General features: G+C 36.4%; 1 protein-coding gene across 1 annotated transcript in view; it reads left to right on the top strand.

Moving 5' to 3' along the window:
• The window catches only part of ATF6 (activating transcription factor 6), a 201,495-nt gene that overhangs the window by 15,609 nt on the left and 168,149 nt on the right, over positions 1-17,737 (top strand). The window contains exons 3-6 of the mRNA XM_011996105.1: positions 1,225-1,312; positions 3,255-3,361; positions 10,616-10,745; positions 11,286-11,489. Of these exons, the coding sequence (XP_011851495.1) occupies positions 1,225-1,312; positions 3,255-3,361; positions 10,616-10,745; positions 11,286-11,489 (529 nt within the window). The remainder of the gene's footprint in view (positions 1-1,224; positions 1,313-3,254; positions 3,362-10,615; positions 10,746-11,285; positions 11,490-17,737) is intronic.

Genomic DNA, 17,737 nt, shown 5'->3' with positions numbered 1-17,737 from the left:
TTTTTTTTTTTTTTTTGCCTGAGGTGTATTTTATTGTTGCTGTTTTGTTTGGTTGTTTTTGTTTTGTTTTTTGACAGGGTCTGGCTCTGTCTCCCAGGCTGGAGTGCAGTGGCATGATCTTGGCTCACTGCAGCCTCTATCTTTTGGGCTCAAGCCATCTTCCCACCCCAGCCTCCAGAGTAGCTGGGACCATAGGTGCACGCCACTATGCCCAGCTAGTGTTTGTATTTTTTTTTGGCAGAGATGGGTCTTGCCATGTTGCCCAGGCTGATCTTGAACCCCTGGGCTCAAGCAATTCTATTGTTGCTGTTTTATCATCTGTGACATTAAGTTAATATTTACTGCCTTTTGACTTTATTGCATTATTTATGTATTAAGTTTACTTCTCTCCTTGTCTCTGTGACTCCAGACACTTAATTAAAAAAGTACTGTTTGGTACTAACTTGATCTCAGACTTACATGAGGGCTCTGAAATTATGTGACACTTCTTTATTCATGTATATAGTATAAGGTGGTTATCTGGATGACCCAGAATATGCTTAGATTTCAGTTACAAAAACCACCTAAATGAAAAGAACTTACTGGAGCCTTTAAGAAGGCTCCTGTCTCCTCTGCACTACCCATTTCTCTTCATTTTATGTATTTGAGAAACGTAGTTTTATTTTATAGGATTAAAAAGTGTTTTTTTTTTTTTTTTTTGGATTCATAAAAGTTTTAGAAATTTAGGAAGTATAGAACAGTAGAAAAGAAAGAAAATTACTCAGTGGTAACTACCTCTTTATGATTCTTGCCTGTCTTTTGGGTATATCTATATTATTTCTATTGTATATAGAGATTATATTATGAATAGCATTTGCTTTGTCTTGTTTTTCTTAATGGCAATGGGAAAATGTATTTTGCTGGATTTCCCTTAAGATAAAAGACACATTTTTGATTCCTGTAATGGTCATTCTCATAGAAAAGAATGAAGCCAACTGAATGTTTTAAATACTGAATCCCTTACCTCTTTCCTGGTTGTTGCTGCTGTGCTTCAAGTAACTGAATTGATTTTATCTCTAGGCTATCCAAGATGTATTCTCATACAAGACTGACTTAGAGTATTCTTTTTACTAGGTTGGCTAGTAGCAGTTATATTATTTGTGCCAAATTGTGCCTTGACAGTTTGATTTTAAGATGTGTATGTTTTATTCTTTTAATATTCTTTTGCTGATTTGAAACCTACAGGAAAACAATTTTGATCATCTTGATTTTGATTTGGATTTGATGCCTTGGGAGTCAGACATTTGGGACATTAACAACCAAATCTGTACAGGTAATTCTGTATTTCACTGGTAAAAGTTTTAAAAAGATCAATTTTATTTTGTAGTTTGGTCATACTCAAAATTAGGTGGGGTTATTGGGCTATACTGGTAGGTTAAAAGATTCCTGGTGCTATGCATTCTACTTCTGGTATGGCAATTGTGTAAACAAATTTCTTGCCAAAAATGGATATGAGGAGTTTCATAGTTACGTTTCAGTAGTGTAATGAATGAATAGTTTGTATCAGAAATAGAAACAGTTATTTTGAATTATGAATAATGTCCCTATATAAGATTAACCTGAGAACCAGACAGGGCTTACCAGAACCTAGGAACTTGGTGGAGGAGTCCCATGCATTTTATACATGTATTTCTGAGAAGGGGCAGCACCTTGTGATGCCAGTATCTTTAAGGGGGCCTGATGAGGTCGGGGTTGAGTATACTGAAAGAAGCCAGAACCTGGAGCAAATTGCCAATGCTGGGGTACAGCTGATGGTAGAATGAAGAAAATCCCTTCTCCCTTCTGGCTTCTAGTATCCCCTATTGACAGGACCTAAAAGGATGCCAACTGGGAATAATTTGTATCACTGATTATAGAAAGTGGACTTAGTGCTGACAGACAGTGAGTAAATAACCAGCACATTCTCCTATCTAAATTCTTGTCTCCTCTGCACTACCCATTTCTCTTCATTTTATGTATTTACTTATATTGCTTCATGCCTGTCTGTCTTCATAGAATGTGGGATACACAAAGTCAGTGTTCTGGTTTTATTGTTTGACAAACTACTCTAAATCTTAGTTGCTTAAAGCAACAACCATTTTATTAGATTGCTAGAATCTGTGGGTCACGAATTTTGACTGGGTGCTCCAAGGATGGCTTGTCTCTGCTCCATGATGTCCAGACCACAACTGGGGAGATTTGAAGATTGTAGTAGCTTGACATTTGGGGGCTAGAATCATCTTGAGGTTTCTTTACTCATATGCGTGACACTTGGGGTGGAATGACTTGAAGACTAGGACTACCAACTGGGGTGCCTGCATAGGGCTTCTCTATGTGGTGTAATGTTCTCAAATCATGGTGGTCTCAGGGTAGTCAGACTTCAAAAGCTCCAAGTATGAGTGTTCCAGGACACAAAGCAGAGGCTGCATTTCCAGCCTCAGAATTCACATAGCATTACTTCTATCCTCTCTTGATTGAAGGAGTCAAGCCCACCTAAATTCACGGGGAGGAGAAATCAACTCTACTTCTTGATGGGAAAGTGGCAAGATCACATTGTAGAAGATCATGAGGGAAGATCATGAGGGATGGTAGATACTGCATGGCTAACTTTGGAAAACACAATCTGCCATCTCCACCCTATTCTGTCTTTGACACCAAGGGATACTGCCTGGGCCATAGTTGCTCAGTACATTTTTATAGGATAAATTAATAGTTTAAAAGATATGAACATTTTTTATGAGTTTCAATTGTATTGTCAAAAATGCTTTCCAAAATAATTATTTCCTGTTCCTTATTTTTTTTAAGTAAGTTTTTGGGAATCTATAATATTTTGCATATGGTATAGTATTCAAAAGGTACAAAAATCTGTATAGTAGAAAAATGTCTCCTGCTTTTATTCCTTAGCCGACAAGTTGTGCTTTCCAGTTCTGTTACCAGTTTCTTCTGTTTACACTTCCAGAGAATTAGTGCAGATGCAAGTGTACACATATATGCACACACACACACAGACATACATATATATACAGCCCCCCTCCCCACATATATAATTTGTTATACAAGTGGAAGCTTACTAGATATATTGTTTTCTGCATCTTGCATTTTCACTTGTTATATTTTGGTGACCTTGGCTTCCATATCCGATTGAATTTTAAAAGTAGATTTTACCTTCTTTCTTGTTCATTTTATTCTAAGTTTTTATTGTCCAGTGGGTAAAACCTTTCCTCCGTGTTTTCCAGTTAAAGATATTAAGGCAGAACCTCAGCCACTTTCTCCAACCTCCTCAAGTTATTCAGTCTCGTCTCCTCAGTCAGTGGACTCTTATTCTTCAACTCAGCATGTTCCTGTGAGTAGCGAGTAGCCAGTTTTTTACAATGATTTTGGCTATAATATGCTATCTGGAAAATATGTATATGGGAGAGACAGTTAACATTTATTGAATACTACTGTGAGTTATATTGTCTCATTTAATGAGGGAACTGAAACTTTAGAAAGGGCCTTATGGGAGCTAGAAAGTTGTTAGTGCCTTTGGTTTTGCCCTCTTTCCCCTCTGTTCATGCCTTCATAATTTCATTGTTTCATTTGTTTCGTTGCATTTTAACAGTATCCAGTATTTGTTTTTTGGCTTACTGTCTTTTCTCCCTCCCTTTCTTTCTCCTCCCTATTAGGATATACATTCTTTATATATGGACATAGAAGAATGTAAGATGGTCAGTTTTTATAACTCTTTAGCCACAGCATCCAGAATGATTGCCTTAGTTTGGGAATGCCTAGTGCTACCTTTTGAAGTGGCTGACATTTTTATAGAAGTCCGGTAGCTCTTTTAAGAATGCTTCTGCTCTGTGTCCAAACAAAAGCCCTGAGGCCAGGAAAAGGAAGTACCTGATTTAGGTACTTTTTAGAATGGGGAAAGGGAATGTAGAAAAATAAGAAAATCAATTAATATTTTAGTATATTACATGTGCTATAAATTGTGGTATCTTTGTTCCTGCAGGCTCTACATTTAGTTACTAAATCCTGGTGGTTGTATGCACATATTAATTCAAGAATTTATCTTTTCTGCCCCTGTCAGGCCATCACCATCTTGCCTGAATTAAGTCAATAAGATTTTAACTGGTCAGCCTTCCAACTCCTCAAACCTTTCTTAGCATGGAATCTTCAAAGAGAAATCTTTCAGTGTCACAAGCTTTACTGTATCAGTAATTTGCTTAAAACTTTGGTAACTTCCCAGTCCTTACAAGGACGAAATTTAAATTCCCAGAGTACTAGGCCCTCCATGATCTGGCCTGCATTTACCTTTCCAGTCTCCTTTCTTGCTATCCCCTCCTACTTCCACATTCCCCTTAACTTGAGACCTGTGAGAGTTCCTGTCTGAGAGCTCCTATGCACTCCACTCATTCAACCGCTGTGCCAGGCACTGTTCCAGATGCTGGCAGTGAACAACAGCAGTGAGATCACTGCTCTTACAGTTCTAGGTTTTTGCACGTCCTCTTTCTTCTGCCTAGAATAGCCCCATTTTTTTTCTTGTTTTGGAAAACTCATCCTTCAAGTCCCAGTTCAAAAATTACTTCCTTTATGAAGCTTTTCTCTGATTGCTACTATTGGTAGCTCTCTGAGGTCCCACAATTTCTCCAAATGATATAATTTTTTAAAAAAATTAATAATTTATTTTTGAAGTCAAAATTATATAATAAGATATATTCAGAAAAGCCTGGTTTCTATCCATGTCATTTCCATCCTTTTTTACACAAAAGGTAGCATACTATATACCCTGTCCTGTACCTTGCTTTTTTAGCTTAGCAGGATAACTCTAATTTCAGAGTATATAATTTTCCCATTATGCTACATAATGTTTCATTGCATAACCTTATCATGCTTAATTCAGTGATTTCCTTATTGATGAATATTTGTGTTGTTTTTAGTCTTTTCCAGACCCAAATAACCTGTACATAAGTCTTTTCCAGACTCAAATAACCTATAGTAAATAACCTGGTACATAAGTCACTTTATATTTTTGCCAGGATATTTTTGGGATATATTCCAAGAGGTGGGATTGCTGAAACCAGGATAAATACACTTGAATTTTGCTAGATATTGCCAAATTTCTCTCTATAGGGGTTGTAAAATGTTACATCCTCATCAGCAGTATGTAAGAGGGCCCGTTTTCCCATCATCACTCCACAATAGGTTTTATTTTATATCTCTTTTATTATAAGGATGGTTAAATATCTATTCATATGTTTTATATGTTTAAGGCCTATTTGCATTTCTATTTAAAAAATGAACTGTCAGTTCAAATTTTTGTTCTTTTTTTTGAGGTGAAGTCTCGTTCTTGTCCACCAGGCTGGAGTGCAATGGCAGATCTCGGCTCACCACCACCTCCGCCTCCTGGCTTCAAGCAATTCTCCTGCCTCAGCCTCCTGAATACCTGGGATTACAGGCACCTGCCACCACGCCCGGCTAATTTTTGTATTTTTAGTAGAGACAGGGTTTCACCATGTTGTCTAGGCTGGTTTCGAACTCCTGACCTCTGGTGATCTGCCTGCCTCGGCCTCCCAAAGTGCTGGGATTACAGGCATGAGCCACGGTGCCCGGCCATTCATTTTTTAATTGAATTGTATTGATCTTTTTAGTATTTTAGCTTTATTATATATTGGGTTTGTTAGTCCTTAGTTTGTGAAATAAGCTGCAAATATTTTTTCCCCAGTTTTTCTTTTGTCTCTTTGCTTTATTTCTGGTGTTTATTTTCCCTGGGTATACTGTTTTCTATAGCCAAATTATTGATCTTTTCTTTAATTGCTTTTTTGGTCACTCAAAGGAAGGTTTTCACCACTCAGAGATTATAAAATAATTCACTCATATTTTTATTCTTACTTTTTTTAAGTTAATTTTTTGTTTGGAACAATCTCAAATTCACAGAAGTGTTGTTAGTACATTGCAAATAACTTGTTTTTTCCTTGTGCATTTGAGAGTAAGTTACCAGTCCGATGCCCTATCACTGCAATACTTTAGTGTCTGCTTCCTACAAGCACAGATATTTCTTAGATAGCCATAATACAAGCACAAAATCGGGAAATAAACATTGATATGTTACTATAATCTAACCTTCAGCTCTCGTTTAAATTGTGCCAGATATCCCAGAGGTGTCCTTTAGACTATCAAAAGAACCCAGTTCAGAATCAAGCATTGCATATGGTTGTCTTGTCTTTTTAATCTTGTTCAGTATGAAACAGTTCTTCATTAATCCTTGACTTTCTTCACCTTGTCACTTTTGGGGATTAGGGGTTAGTTATTTTGAAGAGTGTTTCTCGGTTGGGTTTGTCTAATGTTTCTTTAGGATCATATTCATGTTTTATATCTGTGGTAGGAAAGTGATGTCTGTGTCCATCTCATTTACTTTTGATGACCCAATTTTGATTTTTTCTAATACTGATTATGTTCACTTTGATCACTTCATAGATGTTGTCTGCCAACCTATTCCATTGTGAAGTTGCTTTTTCTCTCTTTGCCATACGTATTTTGTGAGGAAGATACTTTAAGACTGTGTAAAAATATCCTGTTCTTCATCAAACTTTATATTTGTTCACTTATTTGTTAATATCAATATAGATTCATCATTTCTTATTTTATGCAACAGATTATAATCCATTACTGTAATTATTTGTTCTGATTCTTACGTTGTCCTGGATTTCGTCAGTGGGGGTCCCTTCACACCAGCTCTTATGTTCTTTTAACATGTCTCCTTTGGGCTCTGATGTCCTTACACCAGCCTGTCTCCCATGTGGATGCCCTCATCACTCTGCTATGACTCCTCATGCCAGGCTGCCTGCCATGTCAGTGCCCTCTCTACTGTTCTTGGACCCTGACATTCCACCAGGCTGCTTCTCTGCATGGATGGTGGTCTTGCTTTGCCCCATCTGGTGGCTTAGGATAAAATTATTCAGGAAGGAATATTTTCTAAGTGACTATGAATAAATATTTATCATGAGATATTATTTTTAGCGTTTAGATCTCTGATCCATTTGAAATTACCCTTGTGTATGATATGAGATACAAATACAATTTTATGTTTTTCAAAATGACTACCAGAAGGATTATTCTAGTACCATTTATTAAAAAGTTCATCTGATTTCAATTATATGCATGTATTTTAAATTTATGTAATGGTATTATAGTATATATCTTTACATTATTTACTTTTAAAAATCAGCACAGTGTTTTTAAGATCAATTCCTATTGCTCTGTGTAATCAAATCTGTTGAATCTAACTCTGTACAACATTCAAGTATACATTCACTACATTTTTACCTACACCATAATGAATATTTTAAAAAATGTTCCCTTACGGACTCATGTGAGAAATCCTTTAGGATATATGCCTAGGATTGCTGGGTGATAGAATGTGCAGAGATTTAATTTGACAAGTGCTTCCATATTGCTCTCCAGGATCATCACAGTACTCTGTGGGCTGGCAGCAGTGCTCGAGGGTCCCTGTGACTTCTCCTGATGCTTGGCATTATCTGCCTTTTTAATGTTTACCCCATGGCACAATGTGTTTTGTTATTGTTTGCTTTTATTTTGTTTTACTTTGTATTTCTTTGGTTATTGTTTTCAACATTTATTTATATTCTTATGAGCTTTTTGGACTTCTTTTATACATTGTTTATTCCTGTCCTTTGCCAGTTTTTCTACTCAGTTGTTGTCTTCTTGTTTATCTGTAGAAATTCCTCATATATTTGAAATAGTAAACTCTTGTTGGATTTAGACATTCAAATTGCCTATATCTTTTCTCTATTATCTATTAACTTTGTAGTCTTTATTAAGTATAAATAGTTAATTTTGAATTACTCAGGCTTATCTTTTTTTTTTCTTTTCCTTTATGGCTTATTTCAGAAGTCCTTCCATGCTTTTAGGTCACAGAGATATTCTCCTGCATTTTCTTCTATTACCCATATGGTTTACCTTTCACATTTAGGGTTCTTAATACTCTTAGACTCCACTTTAATATGTGCTATTATGTAGGGATCCAGCAGTAGGTAGGGATCTAGTTTTAATTTTCTCTATAGAAATGAATCAGTTTTCCTAACTGTATTATCTTTGTAATCATTTGTAATCACTCTGTTCAACAATATTGTGTATTTCTCTGTTAACTCAAATCTTTTATGCCTCTTAGTTCAGTTGTGTAGTTTTCTTCATATGGGTCCTGCACATTCCTTAGAAAATTTCTAGGTATTTTGTAATTGTTATTGCTATTGTGAGTGAAATATTTATTAGTTTTATTTAAATCTTTTTTATTTTTAATTTTTCTGGGTACATAGTAGGCATATATATTCGTGGGGTACGTGAGATGTTTTGACCCAGGCATGCAATGTGAAATAATGAGATCATGGAAAATGGGGCATCCATTCCCTCAAGCATTTATCCTTTGTGTTATAAACAATCCAGTTACAGTCTTTTTGTTATTTTAAAATGTACAACTAAGCTCTTATTGAGTATAGTCACCCTGCTGTGCTATTAAATAATATGTCTTATTCCTTCTCCCTTTTTTTTTTTTTAATCCGTTAACAATCCCCGTCTCACTACCAGCTTCTCAGTACCCTTCCCAGCCTCTGGTAACCATCTTTCTACTCTACGTTCATGATTTCAGTTGTTTTGGTTTTTTGATCCCACAAATAAGTGAGAACATGTGATGTTTGTCTTTCCGTGCCTGACTTGAAATATTTATTTTTTATTATATTTTTTAAGTGAGTATTAATATAATATTTTCAAGGTCAAATTTTTTTGCCAGTGGATGGTTACATGTGCTTCAAGTGTATAGCATATTACCTTGCTAAAAGGCACGCTGTCTCTTTTGTTTTAATGTTTTTTTAATTTCTTCTTTTAGTGTAATTATACTAGAATTACAGAAAAAGCAGGTAGCTATTTTTTATCCTGACTTTAATTGTAATGCATTCAGCATTGGCTTTGGCTGTATAATTACTTATAACTTTTTAATGTTAAGAAAGTATTCCTCGAATCCTTGTTTTCTAGGATTTTATTGAGGAATACTTGTTGAATTTTATCAAATACTTTTTAAGCATCGAAGGCCATGAAGATAATAGTCTCCTCCCGTGTTACCTTGTACTCTTTGGTTTCTTGGAAATATATTTTAATACACTGTACATTTTGCTCAGCTTACATGCTGCGTAGGTGTTAAGGATGAATGAAGATGCAATTGTCACTCTCACCAGTGAGACTGAGAACATCTCTTTCTCCCATATCCTCTCCAGGTCATTTTAATTTTTTTGTGATTAAAGTTTACATTTGCCTTTGGCTACCATTTGCATTTCCTTTTCAGTGAAATGACTGTTCCTGCCCTTTGTCTATGTTTCGCAAATATTTTCTATCAATATATATCTTTTAACTTTGTTTAGGGTCTAGTTTTTATTGTTAAATATTTTACTTATTATTTGTTCAAATCTATTTCTTCTTCCTTTGTGGCTTCTGGGTGTTCAGACTTAAGAGGGTCTGCAACATCCTGAGAATAAACAAGTATTCTCTTAAATTTTGTTTTTATATTCTTATAGATTATTTTGAAGATGGTATGAAGTAGAGATTATGTCTGTTGCGTGATCATACATGCCATCTTTTCTGTCTGAATTGAATTGCTACTTCTATGTTGTTTCTTTATTCTAACAAACTGAGACAGATTCACTGAATATTAAAAGACTTTGGGACAATGCGAATGTTATCTTTATGTATCTCAGTCATTATGAATCACCTACTAAATTAAAGAAAATAGCACTGCTGGCTGGGTGGGGTGGTTCACGCCTGTAATCCCAGCACTTTGGGAGGCCGAGGCAGGTGGATCATATGAGGTCAGGAGTTCTAGAGCAGCCCAGCCAACATGGTGAAACCCCTCTCTACCAAAAATACAAAAACTTAGCAAGGCATGGTGGCACACATCTGTGGTCGTAGCTACTCGGGAAGCTAAGGCAGGAGAATTGCTTGAACCTGGGAGGCAGAGGTTGCAGTGAGCTGAGATTGCATCACTGCACTCCAGCTTGGGCAACAGAGTGAGACTCTGCCTCAAAAAAAAGAAAATAGCACTGCTCCATTCATGTATCTTTCTTTTACATTTGGAAGAAAGGCAGTATTACAAAATAGAAAATAGAAAAGGATAAAAATAAAATTATTTTGCTTTTGATATTCTTTTAAGACTGAATAAGAGAGATTATGGAGAAAGGATATTGGCATTTTAACTGCAACCTTATACTGATACTGGATGTTTGTATGACTAGCAATCAAGTTTTATGTTTGTGTGTGTGTGTGTGTGTGTTTGTAGTTTGTAGGAAGAAATGTAGAAACAGATCAATGACTCATATCTTTAATATAACAGGATGGCATAGACTTACTCAGCATTTTGATTTTTTTTCCTTTGATATAGATGGATCATGCTGATAGTCGCTTATTACTTAATATATAGATACAGTTTCTAATATACCTTTCCCTTGAAGTTACCTTGAAGTGTTTTTCTGTTTATATATGGGTCTCCTCCTTTTCTATGCAATTTGCTGCTTAAGGATTATACTCATTAATCTTTGTTTTTATTTTGCTACAGGAGGAGTTGGATTTGTCTTCTAGTTCTCAGATGTCTCCTCTTTCCTTATATGGTGAAAGCTCTAATAGTCCCTCTTCAGCAGAGCCACTGAAGGAAGATAAGCCTGTCACTGGTCCTAGGAACAAGACTGGTATTACTCTATCTCCTAACTTCTGTTATTTCTGTTTCAGATTGAGCTTAGGTTCCATTTCTTAAAGGAAAATGCTGGATTAAGTTTATGTTTATTAGGCTGGCTTGCTGTTTTTTAATTGGTGGACCTATATTGTTTGTTGTGAGTGATTACTGTGGAGAGGAAAGGGTAGAAATAATCTTTGGTTGTCTCTGTCTTATTAGGTGAAAGATACTTTAAAATAGACTCAGACCTCACCATCTTCAGCAGAGATTTCAAAGTTTCTGTTAAAGATAACTGAATGGAGGGCCATTCAACCATGACGTTTGTTACCTGTTAATCTCTGGGTGTTATTCCGCGATTTTAGCTCTTCTCCTTTACCAGTTAGTGTGTCCCATTCCCAAAACTGCAGCTTGGCTAGAAAAGAAGGTAACAGTTGAAGTACTTTTCTTCAGTTCATTCAGGTATATGTATTGTAGCAAGGTGTGTGATAGAATCTGTTTTTTAGGGCTTGCTTAATTGCTTTCACATTGACTTGTGGTTTGTCTGTTTTTTCTCCAGAAAATGGACTGACTCCAAAGAAAAAAATTCAGGTGAATTCAAAACCTTCAATTCAGCCCAAGCCTTTATTGCTTCCAGCAGCACCCAAGACTCAAACAAACTCCAGCGTTCCAGCAAAAACCATCATTATTCAGACAGTACCAACACTTATGCCATTGGCAAAGCAGCAACCAATTATCAGTTTACAACCTGCACCCACTAAAGGTACCTGAGCAGAATTTAAGGCTGTGTATGTTTATTTGGAGGGCAGTAAGGGTCGTGTTATATGATTTGTTTTAATTCAGGTTATAATTTCTGAGCACGTGCTGTTTGTCAGGAATGTATTTGGTTATGAGGACATTGCAGAGATGACTAATGTATGGTTCCTGTCATAACAAGGGATATAGCTCTCCAGACCAGTTATATCCGATGGCTATTTTGAAAATCTGGGACATTTTCTTGGTGCCATTTTAATCTGGTGGATTAAATACAGAAACACAAATTTTTAGCTAGTTGAATGCAGAGTTCAGGTCAGCCAGATTTTTGTGGCTGTGAACTTTTTTTGTTTTTAAGGAGTATTTAAAATAATAGGGTCCATTTCAGGTGTGTGATAGCAATAGAATCAAGCTCTTAATCTCTGAGGAGGGTGCATGGTTTAGTAAACAGTATATTGACCTGGTCACTATGAGCAGATACGAACTCTGTTTTCAACTAGCTAAGAATTTGTGTGTTTCATATTTTATCCACCAGATGGCCTCATATACTTGTGATTCTACAAGAGGTTTAGGTCATAATTGAAAGAAGTTCAAGTCTGAGGATTTGGTACTATTCAGATATAGGAGTCATTTGCGTATGGAGATCTCTTAGGTAGGTTAGTCATCATTGTACTCATACTGATGTCTGTGTACATTGAGTTCAAGAAAACTTGTGCAACATTCTTTTCTCTGGATTTAGTTTGTTGGCACCAGATGTGACTAGGCGATAATGGGGTATGGGTTGTAAATAAATACCACTGTTACATTTGCTTTTATGACTGTATCTCATCTCCAATTGTAAATAGTTATCTCGTTTTTTGGAGCATAGTTTTAATGAGGGTAAATTTGATAAATTTAATTTCCAGATACTCTTTTAGCTTTGTTCTATTACATGGTCATAGACAATATGACATTGATAAAAAGAAGACCTAGATGAGAAAATGGATGGATCAGTGGACATTCATCAATCAGTCCCACCAAAAATAAACAGACAAACAAATAAAAACCAGTTTGAAATTCCTGTCCTCTCAGTACAAAGTCAAAACTGCTGCTTTTTCCATATGAAAAATAGCAATCCTATAGAATAGGTATTCTTGTGATTTATAAGTGTGTTAAGGGTTTATGAACTCCTTGAAATAAAATGCAAGATTTAATATATGTTCATATTTGGATTATTCTAGGGATAGTCTTCAAAACTTTCATTAGGATCTCATAAGGATCTGTGCCTTCCCAGAGGCTAAGAATTTAAACTAATGAAGAAACTCATTTAGTTCCCATAAGCTATTAAAATACATCTATACAGAAAGTCTGACATTAATATGACTAGTGTATAAAGCAGGGGTCTTCCTAAGAATTTGCCCTTAGCAGATCATTGACTATGTTTGAGTGATGGAAGATCTTACCTATAGTAAGAAGACAAACTGTTCTTTTCTGAGCAGTTTATCAGTTCCAGAAACCTGAATTACACGTTATTTGAAACTTCAGTACTTTCCTGTGATATGAAGACTATACTTATTTTTTTGTGAGCATATGCTAATATGAGGAACTGCACCTTGTCTGTTTTTTTTTTTTCTTTTTTTTGAGACGGAGTCTGTCTCTGTTGCCAGGCTGGAGTGCAGTGGTGTGATCTCGGCTCACTGCAATTCCTGCCTCCTGGGTTCAAGTGGTTCTCCTGCCTCAGCCTCCAGAGTAGCTGGGACTACAGGCACGTGCCACCATGCCCAGCTAATTTTTATATTTTTAGTAGAGGTGGGGTTTCACCATGTTGGCCAGGATGATCTTGATCTCTTGATCTTGTGATTGCCCGCCTCGGCCTCCCAAAGTGCTGGGATGACAGGTGTGAGCCACTGCGCCTGGCGCCTTGTCTCTTTTTATAGTACAATCTAAATAGGTGTTGTTATTGTAATAACATACAGATTTAAGGTATGTTTTTCATTCATTTGAGAGTGGAGAGGGAGGAAGAAGAGAAGTATAGGCAAGGCATTATGCGGTTAATCATGTTTATACTAGTAGTAAGTATTTTACCATTGAAAAAGAAGAGATAATTTCCACAGGTTTAAGACTCAGATTCTCTAGCTTGGAATATAAAACTCTTCACAATTTGGCTCTAGTTTAGTTTTTAGGTTTTTTTTTAATAGAGGGTCTCACTATATTGCTCAGTCTGGTCTCGAACTCCTGGGCTCAAGGGATCTACCCACCTCGATCTCCCAAAGCTCTGGGGTTAAGGCATGAGCCACCATGCCTGGCGTTCTAGTTTAGTTTTCGAACTTTATAATATTACTCTTTTCTATAAATCCCTTCTTCTAGCTCAACTAATCTGGCATTATTCTTTGAATTCTCTTGTTTTTCCTAGTTTTTTGGCTCACCATTTTCTACCAACCAGCAACAACTTATGCCTACTTCTACTTCTCAGTCCTCCATGTCCTTTAAGACTGTTTTGAGTAGTGTAGATGAGAGATAATGAAAACCTGGAATATCAGTAAAAGTGGAGAACCAGGATGAAGAGTAGAGATGTTAAAAGTGTAGAATCATAGAGATTGGTAATTGGATCATGTAGAAGGAGGCTGAAGGATAGAGAGTAAGGTATCTAGGATGACTTCCATTTTTCTATCTTGGGGCTTTTTGGGTAGATGATGGCGAAAATTATTGAAATGGGAGACAGAGGTAAAATACGTTGCCCAGATCACTCTGCTAATAAGAAGTAGAGCCAGAACTTGAGCCCAGGTGGTCTGGCTTGGAGTCTATGTAAATAATCACTGTACTGTATTGCCTTAAAAAAAATGACAGATGTATTCCTTGCTTTCAAGAATTCTACACTTTAATTGGGGAATTAAATTCACACAAACAGTTAAATAACAGTCACTGTGATAACTAATACATTAATAACTCATGCAGTGCCCATATGGAAGCTATTATTATATAGAAAAGGAGATTAATAATAATAATTGCATTTAAGTTCTTATGTGCCAGACACTCTTCTAAGTGCTTAAGTGCGTTATCTTATTTAATCCTTATGTCAACTCTATGGTGATGGGTTCTGATATCTCCATTTTATAGATGAAAACACTAAGCACAGATTATTTGCCTAAAGTCACACAGCTATGCTATTTCAGACAAAGTAGGCATTCAATAAATGTTTGATACATAGTTTAAAATCTTTGAAGAAAGTTTAAAAGAAAGAACTATCAAAATCAGTGAGTTACACATAGTCAAAAAAGTATGGCATTGAATCCAGCCATGTTCCATTAAGGAGGTTATGCATGTAATGCCAGAGAGGATTTTGAGCATGCTGAAATGGATAAACAGCCTTTGGAATGTCCTTTTTAACTGTTTCCACACTAGGAAGAGTAGTAACTATGTTCAGCTGGTATTTAAGGCCCCAGACAATTCTTTGCGTTGTAATTTGTGGCCTGGTCAGCATTTACCAAGTCACTATGAGAGTTTTTTGTTCTTTCACTTGAACATATTGTCATAGAAATTTAGTTGTTTCCCCTCATTCTGTGTTGAACCCAAACATGCCTAGAATATTTAGGGTATCCCTGATTTACATGCTGGGTAATTTGAGGATACTTGGGTACTCTGGAATGAAAAGGCTTGATGTACTATATGGGAAAAAAAGGAGGCAGCAGTGGCTTGGTAGGACTCAAGCTCCATTTGGTGCAGACGCCTTGCCTTTGGTACACACACATCTCCTTCTTTGTGTGATGCTCAGCACTCTCAGCAAGGAGACAGTGATAATTACACAATTGGCAGTACAGATTTGGATTATTTTTCTTAATTAGTTTAAGAAATATTACAAAGCCTTCTGTACAAGTTATCTGCCAGGGCTTTAAATCTGTAACTGTAGCTAGAAATAGGATTCTTTCTTATAAGTTACCTAATTCATTATGTTTACACCTCTTCTGTTCTTTAAAATAGTCCCAAATTTCCCTGAACAGTGTTTAATTTTGGGGGGGTGTCTTTTAATCATAATTTTAAAACTCAGATGATGTAGAACATGGCTTCCTGTAATACTCTTCTCAAAGTATTGGTTTAAGTCAGTGGTTCTCAATCTGTGTATTGTGGACCCTGGGGTGTGGGTGATGGGGGTAGTAGCCTTATGGCATTTTGCAGAGCATCTGTAAATCCATACTTGAAGCAAGCATTTTCTGTAGACCAAATAAATAATTTGTTTCATATATCTTTGTACAGCTCTTCAAATTTGTATAGCTATACTTCTGACTAATAAACTCCAAGTTCATTTTAAATCTTCACTAAATTCTTAGCAGCCTTTTTCCATCATGTATTTTCTCAATCCACAGAAACTAAAAGGACAACCTTGATGATTTTGGGTGACCATGATATTATTTTATATTAAAAGAGAGCTCTTATATTCAGGAGCCTTTGGGGAGAGACTATGGGTTTTCTAGGTGTAGAATTATATCATCTGTGTGAGAGGTAGTTTGACTTCCTCTCTTCATATTTGGATGCCTTTTATTTCTTTGTTTTGCCTGATTGCTCTGGCTGCGACTCAAGCACTTGGGAATTCTTGTTTTTTTTTTTTTTTTTCTCTACAATATGATGAATATGTATTTTCATAGTGCCAGATTGACTGTAATTTCTTATTGTTATTAAAACCTAACACTTGGTCATATGCTGTTTACTTTATATGTTACTAATTTTTATTTGCGTATTTGGCGTAAACATTTTTATGTCTGCTTATGAGTAATTTCTCCATTTTATATGTTTTTACTTCATAAAAGAATGGAGTCTACCTCAAAACAAATTAGGCATCAAAGGAACATACCTCAAAATAATAAGAACCATCTATAGCAAGTCCACAGCCAGCATCATAACGAATATATGAGAGCTGGAAGCGCATTCCCTTTGAGAACCAGAACAAGACAAGGATGCCCTTCTCACCGCTCATATTCAACATAGTGCCGGAAGTTGTAGCCATAGCAGTCAGGCAAGAGAAAGAAATAAAAGGCATCCAAATAGGAAGAGAGGAAATCAAACCATCTCTCTTCACAGACGATACGATTCTATACCTAGAAAACCCATAGTCTCGCCCAAGTCTCCTAGATCTGATACACAACTTCAGCAAAGTTTTAGGATACAAAATCAATGTACAAAAGTCAGCAGCATTTCTATACCCCAGTAATGTTCAAGCTGAGAGCCAAATCAAGAATGCAATTTCATTCACGATAGCCAAAAAAAGAATATAAAGTACCTGGGAATACAGCAAGCTGGGGAGGTGAAAGATCTCTACAATGAGTATTACAAAGCACTGCTGAAAGAAATCAGAGATGACACAAACAAATGGAAAAACATTCCATGCTCATGGATAGGAAGAATCGATAGTGTGAAAATGGCCATACTGCTCAAAGCAATTTACAGATTTAATGCTATTCCTATCAAACTGTCAATAACATTTTTTTTACACAATTAGAAAAAACTATTCTAAAGTTCACATGGAACTGAAAAAGAGCCTAAGTAGCCAAAACAGTCCTAAGCAAAAAGAACAAAGCGAGAGGCATCACACTACCTGATTTCAAACTGTACTACAAGGCTACAGTAACCAAAACAGCATGATACTGGTACAAAAACAGACACATAGACCAATGGATTAGGTTAGAGAACCCAGAAGTAAAGCTGCACCCCTGCAACCATCTGGTCTTTAACAAAAACAGACTGGGGGAAAGGATGCCCTATTCAATAAATGGTGATAAGATAACTGGCTAGCCATATGCAGAAGATTGAAAGTGGATCCTTTCCTTTAAGTGTATACAAAACCCAACTCAAGATGGATGAAAGACTTAAATGTACATGCCCAAATTATAAAAACCCTAGAAGAAAATCTAGGAAATACGGTTCTGGACATAGGCCCTGTCAAAGATTTCATGATGAAGACTCCAAAAGCATTGCAACAAAAACAAAAATCGACAAATGGGACCTAATTAAACTAAAGAGGTTGGGCGTGGTGGTTCACACCTGTAATCTGAGCACTTTGGGAGGCTGAAGGGTGGATCGCTTGAGATCAGGAGTTCAAGACCAGCCTGGCCAATATGGTGAAACCCCATCTCTACTAAAAATACATAAATTAGCCAGGCATGGTGGTGCATGCTTGTAATCCCCGTTACTTGGGAGGCTGAGGCAGGAGAATTGCTTGAACCCAGGAGGCCGCAGGTGCAGTGAGCTGAGATTGTGCCACTGCACTCTAGCCTGGGCGACAGAGCT

Source organism: Mandrillus leucophaeus, unplaced genomic scaffold (assembly GCF_000951045.1).
Source record: "Mandrillus leucophaeus isolate KB7577 unplaced genomic scaffold, Mleu.le_1.0 Scaffold502, whole genome shotgun sequence".
Taxonomy (NCBI): domain Eukaryota; kingdom Metazoa; phylum Chordata; class Mammalia; order Primates; family Cercopithecidae; genus Mandrillus; species Mandrillus leucophaeus.
Note: the sequence above shows the minus strand (reverse complement) of the source record. Positions and strands in the feature narration are given on the sequence as shown.